The sequence below is a fragment of the Bos indicus x Bos taurus genome, chromosome 19 (assembly GCF_003369695.1).
Source record: "Bos indicus x Bos taurus breed Angus x Brahman F1 hybrid chromosome 19, Bos_hybrid_MaternalHap_v2.0, whole genome shotgun sequence".
NCBI classification, from domain to species: domain Eukaryota; kingdom Metazoa; phylum Chordata; class Mammalia; order Artiodactyla; family Bovidae; genus Bos; species Bos indicus x Bos taurus.
In genome coordinates this window covers 28,103,937-28,119,234 of record NC_040094.1, presented here as the reverse complement: position 1 = coordinate 28,119,234, position 15,298 = coordinate 28,103,937, and the positions used below count along the sequence as shown (strand labels likewise).

At 58.3% G+C, this 15,298-nt stretch overlaps 2 protein-coding genes across 7 annotated transcripts; one reads left to right on the top strand and one right to left on the bottom strand.

Annotated features, from left to right (window-relative positions):
- Positions 1-1,529: 1,529 nt before the first annotated feature.
- On the top strand, positions 1,530-6,393 carry PLSCR3 (phospholipid scramblase 3). Of its 3 annotated transcripts, none has more exons than XM_027519480.1 (8): positions 1,530-1,902; positions 2,115-2,291; positions 2,555-2,814; positions 2,929-2,971; positions 3,073-3,293; positions 3,568-3,729; positions 5,351-5,512; positions 5,707-6,393. In XM_027519480.1, the coding sequence occupies exons 2-8, from the start codon at positions 2,285-2,287 to the stop codon at positions 5,761-5,763; spliced, it is 912 nt and encodes a 303-aa protein (XP_027375281.1). In that variant the 5' UTR covers positions 1,530-1,902; positions 2,115-2,284; the 3' UTR covers positions 5,764-6,393. The 3 variants fall into 3 exon arrangements, with proteins under 3 accessions (XP_027375281.1, XP_027375282.1, XP_027375280.1); XM_027519481.1 differs by having other exon boundaries at positions 2,111-2,291; XM_027519479.1 differs by having other exon boundaries at positions 1,530-2,291.
- On the bottom strand, positions 6,371-15,298 carry TNK1 (tyrosine kinase non receptor 1). Of its 4 annotated transcripts, none has more exons than XM_027519474.1 (13): positions 14,560-15,298; positions 12,103-12,267; positions 11,866-11,936; positions 11,547-11,738; positions 11,261-11,416; positions 10,861-11,144; positions 10,357-10,630; positions 8,878-8,972; positions 8,402-8,557; positions 7,977-8,056; positions 7,346-7,635; positions 7,168-7,263; positions 6,371-7,084 (listed from the first exon to the last, which is right to left on the bottom strand). In XM_027519474.1, exons 1-13 carry the CDS (start codon positions 14,588-14,590, stop codon positions 6,971-6,973), a joined length of 2,004 nt encoding a protein of 667 aa, XP_027375275.1. In that variant the 5' UTR covers positions 14,591-15,298; the 3' UTR covers positions 6,371-6,970. The 4 variants fall into 4 exon arrangements, with proteins under 4 accessions (XP_027375275.1, XP_027375276.1, XP_027375277.1 ...); XM_027519475.1 differs by lacking the exon at positions 14,560-15,298 and adding an exon at positions 13,786-13,859; XM_027519476.1 differs by lacking the exon at positions 14,560-15,298 and adding an exon at positions 13,181-13,704.

Here is a 15,298-nt window from a genome sequence, read left to right as displayed (position 1 = left end):
CCGGACCACCACGGAAGTCCCAGAGGTACTTTTTAAAGCACCCCAGATGATTTGAACTTGTGGCTAGGGTTGAGGACCACTCTTTCAATATGTGAATCTCATGTCTCCTCTCTGGCCAAATCCTCCAACACTTTGCCTTTCATTCAGTAGAAGCCAGTGGACTACAGGGCCATATGTGATCTGGCCTCCTGTGACCTCTTTCCTCCTCATTCTTTTCATTGCAGCCACACTGGCCTTTGGTTAATTGAACAAACAAGGTACACTTCTACCTCTGGGCCTTTGCCCTTGTCCCCTCTACCTGAAAAACTCCATCTAGCAATCTGCATGGCTTAATCCTCAACCTTCTTTAGGTCTGTGCTCAACCATCACCTTGGTGATGCCTTTCTAGTTCACCCTCTTTAAAATTGCAACTCCTGCTCACCATTCTCCTTTCCCTGCTCTATTTTTCCTTACAGCACTTGTCACCCTCTGACTTCTGATGTATTTTATGTACATTGTTTCTTCCTGGGGAGATTAGGAATTTTGTTACTTTTAAAAAAATGCTACATACTTTTTTTTATTGCCTGTCTGAAATACAGTAGGGGCTCATTAAATCTCCGCTGAATAACTGAATTTCTGTATGTGTTTTGGTGGAGGTTGGCGCATGGTTTGGGCCAGGTAGAATCTGAGGCACTAAGGGATACCAGGAGAGAGGTCTGGCACTTGGGTTTGAAGCAGATGATGACTGAAGCTGTAGGACCAGCCCAGAGGAACATGGACACAGGGACAGAGGAGCCGGCAAACCTGCTTCTCCCTATGTTCATCTTGCTGGGTGAGACCCCCATCTGCCTGGTCACCAGACAGGCAACAGAAGTCATCCTGGACTCCTCACCTCCGCATCTCACCTCTCAAGCAAGTTCTCTTATTATTGTCTAAATATAGCCAAAGTCTGCCGCTTCCCGTCTGTCTACACTATCACAGCTATCCCCTCCCCCAGACTACTGGCAACAACCCAGTCTTAGGTGCCTCTGTTCTCTACCACGAAGTTTAAATGGTTTTCTAAAATAGCTGACTTCCCTCCGTCGTCGGAAAATCAGTGGGCTCCTGCTGCCCTGGGGGGCCAAAGCCCAGCTCCCACAAGGCCTTCTGCGCACGTGGCCCCGATTCTTATCTAAAAGGGCATTTCTTGCCACTAAGCCTTTAGGCCCCCAAGGCGCAGGACCCCCTCACACCTCCTGGCCTGGGCTCAGGACTCCAAGCCGAGGAAATGATGCCTGTTGGGCAAGGCCTGCCTGCGTCCGGGCTGCCTACTCAGCCTCCTGAGCCTCGCCTCTCACACGCTCGTTACTGACACTGTCTGGCGGCCTGTCGCGTGGCTGGGGGCGCCTGAAGGAAGTATTGTAATGGCAAAGTGTCCGTGTGGGTCACTGCTGCGTCAGGTAGAGAAGACGGGCAAGGTAGCCCCAAGGAGGCAGAAGGGGAGCCAGTAGCCAGTCGGAAAAGCCAATGGGTGAGAGTATAGGGTGCTCGGCTGCGTCAGCGAGGACCGAACCGCCCTCAGGAGGAGGAGCCTGGGGTCCAGCGCCGCGCGAGCGGCCCTCGCTCCCACTAAGGGTCACTGGTCACTCTCCGCCCGCAGAACTGGCGGGGGTCGCAGGGCTAGGTCTCACCCGGCTGCCCTCCCAGGCGAGCTTCAGCATCCGAGCGGAAAGGGCGGGGACGCCCGCCAAGCCACGGAGTGGGTGGCCTGAGCTCTGCGGCCCCACAGGAAAGCAAGCAGGCATTCTTTCTGCGCAGGCGCGCCGCTCTGGCCGGGAGGGGCGGGGCCTGGACGGGTCGGGGGCGGAGTCACCTCTGGGCCCGCCTCCACTAGCTCCTTGGGCCGCCGAGTGCTGGGCACCCGGGCTATTCTAGGGGCTTCAGGTGAGCAGGGGGAACAGAGGGGTCAGGAGACCTCTTTCGAGGTCGGGTCGTCGGTCTGACTGCAGGCCCATCTGTCCTGCCGTCTGCCAACAGCCGCCTACGCGGAGAATGGGAGAACAAAGGGAGGGGGCGGTACTGGGGCCCCTGCGGGAATCCAGGGTCCCAGTGCCCCCGCCTTGCCCGCTGACACTTTCGGTTTCTCCCCGAGTCAGACGCGCCGCCCTAGAGACCCTGGGCCGGCGCTGGGCGCAGCTGCCTCTCCGCGTTTGCCTGTCGGTCTTTGTGTCTGTCTTTGTGTCTGTCTGCTGTCTTCGAGCTTGCCTCCACTTCTAGAACTAAACCTCTGGGACACAGACATCCCGCGAATCCTCGCCCCTCTCCCATGGCAGGTAAGTGGGCGCAAGGTCGAGGGTCTCCGTTATCCCCCCACGGACTTGGTAGCTCGGTGTCAGACGCATCCTCCGGGAATGTGCTCGGACTGGCTGTGTGGGGCCCCTCCCTTCCTCCCCGAGAAGCCGCCGCCCTGCTCCCCCGCCCCATCTTTCTCATTCTCTTCTCATCACATTTTCCCCGCAGCCTCGCGGCCTGTGGGCCAAGGGGTAAAGGGATGAAGTCAGGGACCCCTTCTAACCTACTCTTGTCCCCCCCACAGGCTACTTGCCCCCCAAAGGCTATGCCCCTTCGCCCCCACCTCCCTACCCTGTGACTGCTGGATACCCGGAGCCGGCACTGCATCCTGGGCCTGGGCCCGGCCAGGTGTCCGGGCCCGGGCAGGCACCAGTGCCTGTCCACGTGCCTGCCCCTGCGCCGGGCTTTGCTCTCTTCCCCTCGCCTGGCCCTGGGGCCCCGGGACCAGCTGCCCCCTTCTTGCCATTGCCAGGGGTGCCTTCTGGCCTCGAATTCCTGGTGCAGGTGAGTGGGAGGGAGGGAGGAAGGAAGGAAGGAAGGGAGGGAGGAGTGGCAGGGAGGGGCCCAGGCGACTAGGCCGGCCAGCTGATGTCCGCCTGGCCCCCACTGTCTTTCCAGATTGATCAGATCTTGATTCACCAGAAGGCTGAGCCAGTGGAAAGTGAGTGGAAGGAGGAATAGGTTGGGCCTCATCACGGGGGCAAATAGTGGGCTCTGGGGCAGGCGCTGGTGTCGGAGCCTCAGCATGTCACCCCTTGGCAGCGGTCTTGGGCTGGGAGACCTGTAACCGCTACGAACTGCGCTCCGGGGCTGGACAACCCCTGGGTCAGGCGGCGGAGGAGAGCAACTGCTGTGCCCGGCTGTGCTGTGGTGCCCGCCGGCCCCTGCGGGTTCGCCTGGTGGACCCCGGGGACAGAGAGGTGCTGCGCCTGCTCCGCCCCCTCCACTGTGGCTGCAGCTGCTGTCCGTGTGGCCTCCAGGAGGTGAGTGGAGAAGGCTGAGCCCAGAGAGAAACTTGGATAAGGGGCTGGCCAGTGATGGCGGCAGAACTTAGGTGAGGCATGGGATGAGATCGTCTTCTGATTGGAGTTGGCCAGCAGCAGGTGGGATGGGAGGCCTAGTGAGAGGGAAGACAGGTGGTCTAGTGAATGGGGATGGGAGGTCTCATGAGGGGAAACAGATGATAGAGCTAGACTGGTGAGAGTTTGGGGGCCAGGGTACCTGGCTGGCAGTGATTCTGTCTGTTTCCCACTCCAGATGGAAGTCCAGGCTCCACCCGGCACCACCATTGGCCATGTTCTACAGACCTGGCATCCTTTCATCCCCAAGTTCTCCATTCAGGATGCTGACCGCCAGACCCTCCTGAGAGTGGTGGGGCCCTGCTGGACGTGTGGCTGTGGCACAGACACCAACTTTGAGGTATCAGGAATAAGGGGAGATTCCTGGGACCTTCATAAACCAAGGCATTCATGAGGCAGGATAGTCAAGAGCTCATTAATCCAAACCTGCTGTGATGCCTACCACATTGCTGGCTTTCCTCTACTCAAAAATAAGATGGACCAGGGTCTTATGAAAACATGGCTTAGAGGATTTCATCTTAAGGGCCAATGCTGATTGCAATCTGCAACCTTATGTTGAGGGAGAGAAAAATAATCTTAGGCCAGGCTGGATTTAGGGTGAAGGATGATTATTGAGTGTGCCTTGGGCTGGGCCCACATGGCTGCTGTGTGTGTGAGTTCGTGAGCCCAGGCCCTGGAACAAGCACTGATTTCACTTGTTAACATCCTGTGGCTTGCCTTGCCAAATGTCCACCCATCCACCCCTAGTCTGAAATCCAGGTGATGTCCTTCTTACCATACATTCTGGTCACCAACCTGGAGCCTAGAGAATCCAAGTGGTGACCATTTAAGAGTAAAGCCTGGGAAGCACCTCCTTTTCTAGAAGATAAAGGCACTTGAATACTTTAAGAGATAATTATATGTGTAGATAAGGGAGGAAACGACAGGTATAGTCTGGTAGACTTTCCAAGGCTTCTGATAAGGTGCTCTGCCTAAGGTTACTTTTTGAAACTGAGTCACCTTGGTACCTGGGGAAAGCTTCTTTGATAGGAACTCATTGGCAAAGAGATAATTTGGTGATATCTGGATGGGAATATGTAGACTACATGGTTCTCATCAGGTCAGTCTTCCTCTTATGCAATATGAATGGTCCACATTTGGGGTTGTGCCCTTGGGACCACAGGGCTGGCTGGGAGAGGCCCTGCCCAACCTGGGACTGGTCTGCAGGAAGTGCCCCAGGGCTGTAGGATCTTTGGGGAAGGGGATGGGCAGGACATCACTCCAGTTCTAGCCACAGGAGAATGAGCGGAGGATAAAGTCCAGGTGGCCACTGTGAATTACCACCCAGATTGGCAGGGCCTGTTGCTGCTGGGCTCAGAGAGGCCAGTGAAGACCCTGGTCCTCAGAAGCCACTTTCTACTGCCCCCTCCTCCCACTGGATGGACTTGTATCCACCCAGGATGAGGCTTGCATGCTGCACTAGACAGAGCCCTCACTACCTTGCAGATGAGAGGACACCCCTCTGGGCCATCTAGGAGCCTGGTTGGCTGAGCACAATCAGGCATTTAGCAGCCTCTTTTAGCCCCTCTGGCCAGGCTACTCTGTACAGGGCACAAACTGCACCAACCGTTGGTGGCAAGGACTTTGGTAACCAAAACAAACCTAGCAACTGGCCATCCGCTAAGGAGATTAGATTGTATTGTGCTTCTGTTTCTCCCAACACTGATGTTTAGTAATCATGGGTGGCCTTTCAAGAGCCACAGATCCAAGTTGCCATCCCGATTTTTCTTGTGGACTCACAAGGTAACTTCGGGTGGCTCAGTGTCCCGATGTCACATGGAACCCAAAGGCTTTGGGAGGATTCACTATGTGTACAGCCTGCACAGTTCATAACCAGGGACTGTGGAAGTGGGACTGGAGACAGATGAGACCAGGCACACCCCTTCCACGTGGGATCTCCCTTCCTCCCTCTTTCCTGCCAGGTGAAGACCCCAGACGAATCCCGCAGTGTGGGCCGCATCAGCAAACAGTGGGGGGGCCTGCTCCGAGAAGCCCTCACTGACACAGATGACTTCGGCCTGCAGTTCCCGCTGGACCTGGACGTGAGGGTGAAGGCTGTGCTGCTCGGAGCCACGTTCCTCATTGTGAGTTGGCGGCCCTTGCTCCTCCCCCAACTACCCCTTCTGCTCTCACTCAGAGGTTCTGAGTGCTTCTTGGCCTCCTGCTAGGAGAGGTTCAGGGACAGAGTCTTTAAGGGTTTGGGGTTCCAGACCTGGGTTGTAATAGCTGAGCCAGGCTGGCCCAGCCAGATATCCTGCTGACCATGCCCTCCCCTCAGGACTACATGTTCTTCGAGAAGCGAGGAGGCGCTGGACCCTCTGCCATCACCAGTTAGAGGCCTTCTCTGGGTGAGGAGACCATCAACTCAACCAGAATTCAGGATGGTCACTCGCCCTGGCCCCTGCTCAGAGGCAGCCCCTTTCCTCCGTGTACACTGCAGGCGAGAGACAGGGAAGCCTGAGAGGCTGGGGGCTTGGTGCCCCATCCCTCCCCTGCTCCCCTGGCCTCCTTCACCCGTGGCCCCTACAGAAGGGTATGTATGAGAGCCCTTCCCCTGCTACTTCCCACATCTCCAGTGGTCCCTCAGCATGCAGGCATATCGGCTTTCAAATGTTCCCTACCCACTTCCTCCCAATCCCTTCCAGGGTCTCTGCTCCAGATGAGGCCTTAGAATGCAGGACTCGGGTTTTCTGACAGGGCTGGGGGTGGGAAAGGCACCAAAGATGGCAGACCTGGCCACCCTTTCCCTGCATCAGCTTGGCCAATTCATTCAGCCTCAGACGATGGCACTCTGAGGGCATCCTACCTCCCCACTAGGGCCAGGACCCCAGTGCCAACTTCCTCTCCCTCAGCTGGTGCTTGCTGCAACTTCCTGTGCCTTAACCACCTGTTCCTTCCCTTGTCCCAGGAAGGAAGCTGTATCTTTTTATGTTACATTCATATAAACTTTGTAACTTTTTGCACAGTGGAAGATGTATGTGATAGGAGAGGGCAGGAGAGAGAGTTGGGTGTGGGAAGAGACAAAGGGAAATATGACAGCTGGGATGGGCAGGGTCTGGCCCATCTCATAATCCACACTGCCAAGATCATGTGTCCTTGAGTCTAAGAGAGCCCCTTTCATCACCCATGATGGCCCCAGACCACGCCAAGGCAGCTGAGGCTATATTCCCCAAGTCATCCAAGATGGCTGCCCCCACAGAGCCCAGTGTGGTAGCTGATGGCAGTTCAGGATGGCTTCTCCCGTGACCCAGAATGGCCTTGTGCTCATTTTCTGTAGTGACAGAAGCTTCCTGTGGGTATGATGTGGCACAGCTCCACTCTTCCAAGTATGCCCTCTTGTTGGGCAGAGTGGACTAGATCCTCCTATGGCCAAGGGAGTTTGTGCCCTCAGAGGCCAAGGGGCAGGTGAGGAGACACCAGTGCCCGATGCTGGGCTCCTCCTGTACCTATCACAGGCCTGTTGGGACCTTGTTCTGCTTCTGCCTGGTCTCATGTGGCCAGGCCCTTGGTCTGTCTGGTGTCTGTGCCCAAAGGAACAAAGCTCAGGGCCGGGCCAGGACATAGCGGCTGGCGGCCGAGAGGTCCCACTGGTAACGCTCCAGGATGCGCCGGCAGTCCGCTCTGGACCAGCTACTGAGGTAGAAAAGCTGCTCTACCTGTGGGGGTGGGAGGATAGGCAGTTGACTGCCAGACAGCAGGGCCAGGAAGGGCGGGAACCAGGGGAAGGGTCGGACTTTACCTTGAGGTTCCGTATGGCAGAAACCACATCTCCCCCGGTGGCTCTTAGAGCAGCCTGGCACTCCTGGTGGGTGACTCCGTGCACACTCAGCTCCACCTGCCGGGGACGAAGCCTCACTTAGGCCCCTTCCCCAGTCTGTAGCCCCTCTGGACACCGGGCCACTTCAGGGAGACCTCACCTCCAAAACCCTCCTCTGCAGCTCAGGGTCAGACAAGGGTCGTCCGGAGGGGATGGCGGCTTTGCTGGCTCCAGGTGCTCCTACGGGGTGACTCTGGGGGGATTCTCTTTTGGGCCAGGGAGGCCGCTCCCTGGAAGGCTGGGAAGAGCTGGTGGCCATGGGAAGGCGGGGTGACCGGCTTGGGGGTCCCTGGGGCCCAGTTCTGGCATGTCGAAGTTCAGGGGGGCTCGACCCGCCTCCTGTGGGGCGGGGACCCAGGGAAAGAACCGACTCCAGACTCTTGGAAATGCCTGCATATTTGAGAAAGAAACCACAACTTGAGAGGAAGCCCAGCTGCCTTCTTTCTCTGGCTATCTGTGCTGTCCTCGGGGTGGTCCTCTGTCCAGGCGGACCAGAACCCAGATGTGCAGGATGGATGCCCATATCCAGGCAGCCAGGGGGCCCAGAGAGCGGCCCAGGGCTGCAGGGGGGAGATGCTGCCCAAAGTCCAGCCAGCATGTCAGCAGGCAGAGGAAGGGCAGGACACGATAGGTGGGGAGATCACAGATACAATCAGAGCAAGGGGCGCTGTTGGAGGGTGATTCCAGACCTCCTGGGAGACACCGCAGGCTGTCCCCACCGCCACACCCACCTTTAGTCCTCTGCAGAGCCACATTCCTTCTCTGGCCCCGAGCCTGAGGGGCATCCTGAAGCTTTGCCTTCCCTCTGTCCCTGTCGGAGAGTGTTCCAGTTCATTCTCCACCCCCACCCCAGAGAGCAGTGCCCTCCCCCAAAGAATCTCTGGGGCCTCCAAGCAGGCTGAGACCTGAGGCACGTCCAACCTCCCCTCCACCTTTACCCCTTCCCCTCCACCTTCCCCTCTCTGGGGCCTCCAGGCAGGCTGAGACCTGAGGCACGTCCAGCCTCCCCTCCATCTTTACCCACCTCCCTCCAACTTCACCTTTCTCCCCTCCACCTTCACCTCCCCCACAGGCTCCCCTTCCAGAAAAGGGGGAGCCTGCTGGGCTTGGTTGGTTCCCTAGCCTAGCTCTGGCCCCAACTCTTTCATGTCCTTACCCATCTGCGTTTCTCTGGTGTCGCTCTACCCGGGCAGGGGTGCCTCTGAGGATGGGGCGGGTGGCTGGTGGGTCTACCAGTGTCACCGCTGAGGCTGGGAAGCTGCCCACTTTGAACGTGCGACCGTTCTGGCCCTTCCAGGTTGTGGAGTCAGGGCTGTGGGAAGAGGTGAAAGGGCTGGGAGCCAGGGGACAGTGGGGGCTGGGCCCCAGTCCACATTCAGCTCACAAGCTGTGCGCTACGGAGCCACATCTGCCTGGAGGAAGGGATGCTTTTTTCTCTTTAATACAAAAGGGCTCTATAGGCCAGCGGTGGCTCTAGGGGGGGAGGCCAGGACTGTGGTAGAGCGCTTGGGGTGGGGAGAGGAGGCAGAGGCCTGGGGTTCAAGGAACTGGGGGGAAGCTGAGCTGGGACCAGCATCAGGAGGGTTGGAAGAGTGTCCTCCTGGGGCTGGGTGGGAGGCATGAGACCCTCACCTGCCCTCAATGATAGTGATGGGGTCACCAGGCTCCATCCTCAGAGCACCGGCCTCCATGACCTCCCTCACACAACGTCCCTCAGGAGGCCAGGCCTGTAGAGACAGGAAGAAAGGGTGGGTGGGCTTGTGGCATGAGTCACAAGGGTAATGTCATGGGAACAGAGGAGAGACTGTTCATGCACCCATCAAGCAAACCCCTACCAGGTGTGTCCTGGGCCCAGGGGGGAATGGTCCCTGTCTCTTGGTTGTAATCCAGTGGAGGCAGACCTGGATTCCATGCCAAGCTGGACACAGCCCAGGGGTCAGGAAGCAACAAAAGGGGACCCTGCCTCTATCTAGGGGGCCAAGGGGAGAGTCACCCTGTACACTTTCACTCCATACCCAGGCCCATCAGATCTGCCTCCCAAGCACCTCTGGGAATTCTCCACTTCTCTGTAGCACCACTGCCTCCACCTTCATCCAGACCTCTTCCTCTCACTTCTGCTTCACAGTCACTGCAGTCTACTGGTCTTCCCATCTTCAGTCTCATCCTTCTAATCCATTCTTGCACCACACCTGAGTATGTGCTATGCTAAGTCGTTTCAGTTGTATTCAACTCTTTGCAACCCCATGGACTGTAGCCCACCAGGCTCCTCTGTCCATGGGGTTCTCCAGGCAAGAATACTGGAGTGGGTTGCCATGCCCTCCTCCAGGGATTTCCCCAACCCAGGGATAGAACCCATGTCTCTTACGTCACCTGCATGGCAGGCGGGTTCTTTACCACTAACACTACCAAGGAAACCAGAGTGACATATATATATAAGGATGGCTTGTAACTTTCCTGCTCACAACCCTTACGTGGCCCCCAGATGTCCTCAGAGTTAAGGACTAAACTCCTTTAATGTTAGAGTATATAGTGATTTAGGGCACAGCTCTGCAGTCAGTGACTGGTGCAGCTCTCCATTCCTCCACTTCCTGTGTGACCTTAGGCAAATCACTTAAACTGTCAGTGTCTTAACTGCCCCCTCCCTAAGATCGAGCTGGGTTGTTGTGAGGGCTGAATGAGTGAAGATGCATCAGGATACACGGAGAGCACTTAGTACAGTATCTTACACATACCAAGCGCTCTCAGTGCTAGCACCGGTTATTTACCCTGTCTTATAAGTCCCTCCTTGGTGCGCCCCCAAAGTGCCTCTGCCACCTTGGTCACTGTACTTCCCCCTCCCACGCTGAACCTTTCCTCTGCCTGCCAAACACCCACTGCATCCTGCCGCTCTGGGCTCCCCTCTCTCTTCCCCAGCCCCCAGCCAGCAGAAACTAGACCCCAGCTGTCTCCCTGGGGCTCTGAGGACCCTAAAGGTGGGGAATGAATCTGCTCTGTAGAGTCAGGTCCCAGACCCCAAACTGGGAGTCAGTATACATCCATCTTGTGCATGGGACCTGGGAAAGGAAGCAGACGCAAGAGAGACGGGGTTTCCGGGGAGGCAGGAGCTCCCACCTCTTGAAGCAGCCCCTCTAGGTCGGAAAAGGTGGGCCGGTCAGCAGGGTGGGAGGCCCAGCAGCGCAAGGCCAGGGTGTAGAGGGCCCTGGAGCAGAGAGGAGGCTTGGGCAGGCGGGCTCGGTCCTTCTCCAGCCGTTGCAGGATGAGGTATGGCGGGACCCCGGCCCAGGGCTCCTCGCCCCCAGCGAACATCTCCCACAGCGTCACCCCATACATCCACACGTCCGAGGCAGACGAGAAGGCCCCGTGGCGCAGGCTCTCGGGCGCACACCTGCGGAAGCGGAGCTGAAGGGGGCCGGACGTGTGCGCAGGGTGTGCGCCCGGAGCGCCCACCTGCCACTGGGCACGCCCCCTTAATGCGGCCTGCCGTCCTGCGTTCCTTCCAAAGTCCTCCTTTCTCGGCCCTTCCAGACCGGAAGACTCCTCTAGTCCCCGCCTCCCTCAGAGGACCACCCCCTCGGCTCCTGCCCCCAGATCCTGCCCCTCCGCCCAGGTTCTCACCAGGCAAAGGGGATGCGTCGGGGCCCGCCCATGATGTAGCGGCCCCGGGCGCCGCCCAGCGGTCGCACCAGCCCGAAGTCAGCCACCTTGATGGTGCGCGGTGAAGCCAGCAGCAGGTTGCGCGTGGCCAGGTCTCGGTGGACCAGCCCACGGGCCCCCAGGTACGCCATGGCCCCCGCCACCTGCCGCAGGAAGAGGCAGAGCAAGGCCAGGGCCAGCGGGGGCGTGGGGGCTGGGGCCGTCAGACGCGCGTGCAGGGAGCCCAGGGGCGCCAGCTCCATCACCTGCAGGAGCATGTCGGTGTGAGCGGTGGTCCGGCCCCATGAGACCCTAGCGCTCATTCTCCTGTAGCCCATCGGCCCGGGGACTGTCCCTGGTACCAGCGTCGGGGTTTGCTCACCATCTGCAGAGGCTGACCCAGTACAAGGCCGTGCAGACGCAGCACGTGTGGATGCTCCAAGTTCATCATGACAGACACTTCTCTCAGGAAGTCCTCTAGCTCAGTGCCCTCGGGACCTTCGGGACCCACCCGGAGGGACTTGACAGCCACTGGGACCTGGGCGTGGGGGGAAGCACCGTCAGGCACGGGAGCAAACAGTTAAGCCAAGGCCAGAGCAGAGAGGGCCCTCAGAGAGGGGGCAGCTGGCCCAAGATCCCAGAATGAAGTAGGCTCCCTGGACACTCACAGTCTGGCCGCTGGGTAGTGTCCACAGCCCTCGGTGCACCATGCCAAAGCAGCCGGAGCCCAAAAGCTCCCCTCGGCACACAGCCCGGTTTGGGATCAGACATTTGAGTCTCCCATCTGGCTCAGGGAGGGATGGAAGGCTATCTGAGGGTGGGGTGGTCTCCTTTTGCCCAGAGGCAAAGCCCCCAAGGATCTGAAACAAGGATGGGAAATCAGGTGTGTGGAACCCTGTTTACACTCTTCTCTGCCACTCAGCCTGCCCCTTACCCAGGCCTGAGCTGGCCCTGAAAAGCCTCTTGCCCCCACCCCAAAACACACACCTTGTAGACCCAATTCTTAGACTTGAGCCCCGAACGGTGCCTCTTCAGAGCTTCAGCCAGTCTACGTTGGGCTGAGGGAGGCCAGAATCAGAGGGATGGGGTAATGGGGGCGGCAGGGAGCAGGATGCAAGGGATTTACAAGCAAGAAGAAGGCTGGGGTGTGTGGTGGTTGGAGGAGAGTCGCAACTAACAGGCTGGGGAAGGAAACAGTAGGGCCTAGTGGCAGGGGACTCTCACCAGGCCGGCCCATGCCAATGCCATCCAGATCTTCAGCTCTTACAAAGTCGAAGTGCTCCGGCCGAGTCACGTTAAGCTCCTCCAGGATGGGCCGGTAAAACTGGGCCAGCTGGAGGTCTCGGAGCAGCCGCAGCAGCCACAGGGAACCCGCCTCAGGGAGCATGTCTAGAGGACGGACCCCTGTGAGGCCCCGTCCTCCAGTCACATGGTCCAGGGTAGTCACCTGAGACACTCAGGCACCAGAGACATGGTTGCCAGTTCCACCCGCAAACCCTCAGAAACACTCAGGTACAGAGGGAGGGAATCTCAGGATCAGCCAGGAATCCTGCCCCTCATACACACAAACCCCACCCAGGAAGAACGTTCTCCTCACACCTAAGATTTTAGCACCTAGCAGACTTCAGGTGTGTGGCCCCGCTCTGAGATATGGCACACTGCCTGTACCCCCGTGCATGCTAAGTCGCTTCAGTCATGTCCAACTCTTTGCAACCCTATGGACTGTAACCCACCAGGCTCCTCTGTCCTTGGAATTCTCCAGGCAAGAATACAAGAGTGGGTTGCCATGCCCTCCTCCAGGGAATCTTCCTGACCCAGGGATGGAACCCGCATCTCTTATGTCTTCTGCATTGGCAGGTGGGTTCTTTACCTCTAGTGCCACCTGGGAAGCCCTGCCTGTACCCCTAGGCCACCCAGATATACTGCCTCTTAGACTTGGGGTGCACCCTTGTACACACCCACTCAGGTACACCGGAGACATTCTGATCCACCACATACACTCCAGAGATGCCCAGATACACTAACCACACTTCAGACACAGAGGTACAACAGACACACACATCACACCTATAGATCCCCTAGAGATATGATGCAAAAGACACCAGAGACACATGATACATGTCCACTCCCAGCTGAGGCATATATTAGCTGCCGCAAGACACCAGGCTTCCTGCCACATACCCCTCACACACCCCCTTGAGACATGTTGAGTTTACTGCCTTCAAGATTCACCGGCCCTCACGTGTGAGACACCTAGGTCCACACAACACACAAGACATCAAGCTTTGGTGTCCACATGTACCTGAGATATGCCGGTAGGCTGCCCCCTCTGCCCAGAGTCATTGCCTCTTCCACACCCTAGGCAGCAACATGTGAAATCAAATCGGGCATTTGTGACGGGCGGTAAACCTCAGGTACTGCTCAGAGACACCCAGGCTGCCAGGTACACAGTCCCCTCCCCACCCACCTGAGCTCAGATCCCGAGACAGAGCCCGGCTGGCACACGGGAGTCCCAGGCAACTCCACCAGTCTTTATTCAATAAGGCTCTCGGTGCCGGCTGTCTGCGCACACTCTCCCTCACACACACCTGCCCCCCTCCCACCCCTACTTAGTTAAGCCCGGAGGAAGCGAAGGGCCCCAGGCTGGGTCCCGAGGGACGCTCGGAAGTGGCGAGGAACCGCGGGCCACAGCAGGGGCGGGGGGAGGAGAAAGTTCAGGGTGCTAAGCACATCCGGACCAGTGGCCAGGTGAGAAGTGGACGGACAGCACGAGATGGGGGACAGGAGGAAACGTGGCCGCGGAAGAGAAGGACCGGGGAGGGGAGGCTCGCACCCCCGGACGCGCCCCCAAACGAAGGCCGCCCCGCCAGCCCGGCCCCCAGAGCCCCTGCCTCTTCGGACCCTCACCTGGCGAAGGCGGAAGCAGCGGCTGGGGAGCCGCCCAGGCTGCCGGGACTAAATCCCGGGGAGGGCAGGACCGAAGCCGCGGGGCGGGGCCTGGCGGCTTGGCCCGGGTTCCCCGAGGGATGAGGTGGTGGCGGGGGGCGGGGGAGGGGGTGGATGAGGTGGGGGTTGGTGCTGGCGGCCGGCCAGCCAGGCCAGACCCTGGGGGGTCTCCCTTCGCAGGTCCTTTGCTCGCCCCCTTCCCACCCTCTCTCCACCTTCCCGCCCTCTTTTCAGACTTCTCCAAAGAACTTCTCACCCCTTCCCAGACTTCCTCATCGGTGTCTCGTTCCCCCTTCACCCCTGCCCCGTGCCCACTTCAACCGAATCCTCCACCTCCCTCAACCAGCGCCCCACCCACGAAATGAATAACCCCTGGTAGAGAGACCCGCCCAGGGCCCGGGGATAAAGCTAAACAGGACAGAGTCCCTGAGAGGGCTTCATGGCACTCTGATGCAGAAAGCCGGCCTGGAGCAGCTTTCTGGGCTGTGAAATGGCGCCACGACCGAGGTGTTGATGGTGGCGCAGGTAGTCAGCTCCAGACCGACCGCACGGAGTCGCTAAGATTAAAGCCCTTGGCCTTTCCCCCTGCTCTGAGTGTCCTTTCCCGGTCTCATGTGCTGCCCCCGAAATGGACCTTTTGGGGAGCTCCCCAAGGTGCAACATGTAGGGGGCTCTGGAGCAAGTGGGGTGGAGACAGCTTCTGAGTGGCTCCTCAGCCCAATTCCAGCTTGGTACCTGGTCTTGGTGATCCAGGGCAGCGCTCCATACCTCAGGGCACAACTTCCCATCTCTGGCACTTCCTGGCCTCCTTCTGGCCCCTCCCACCTGTTACCTCTGCTGACACCAGGGTTCTGTACACTTCTGCTTGCCCTGTGGGGCGGAGACATAGTCTGGCTCCAAGAAGGCTCTGAGAAGGAGTATGCCCTCTCCCTTTCCCTCACGGGTCTCAGGACCAGTCTTAGGCCATCTGGCCTACGTCCTTCTGTCCCAGGGATAGATGTGTGAGCATAGCAAATGTAGTCTGCAGAGTTCCGTGAGGGGCAAAGCCCCCTCACCTTGGTAATCATGGAAAATTCCAGCATCGATGGGAAAATCGTAGTTCACAGTTCTGTGGTTTTCTTGCCAGCTCTCTTGCCCTCCCACCAGGGCAGATAACAGATGTGATTGTTCCCTGCACATGTCTCATCTCTGATTTACTATGGACTGGCTCCACACTGGAGGGGCTGGATCTGTCAGGTGTCCTAAGGTACCTGGGACAATGTAGGCCTATAATAGGTACAGTGCATATTGTCTATGAAGAAGTCTGCTCAGTCTAACTGCCAAGCCCTGGGCGGTGAAAAGTGTGGAGTCCTGACTGCTAGATCTCCAGGGAATTCCCCAGCTATTACTATTCCCATTTCTAAAACCCAGAGATGGTTTCTGCCTGCTCTTGACCTTTCAGTCAACAGAATCACACACTTTACTGTTTGCATTT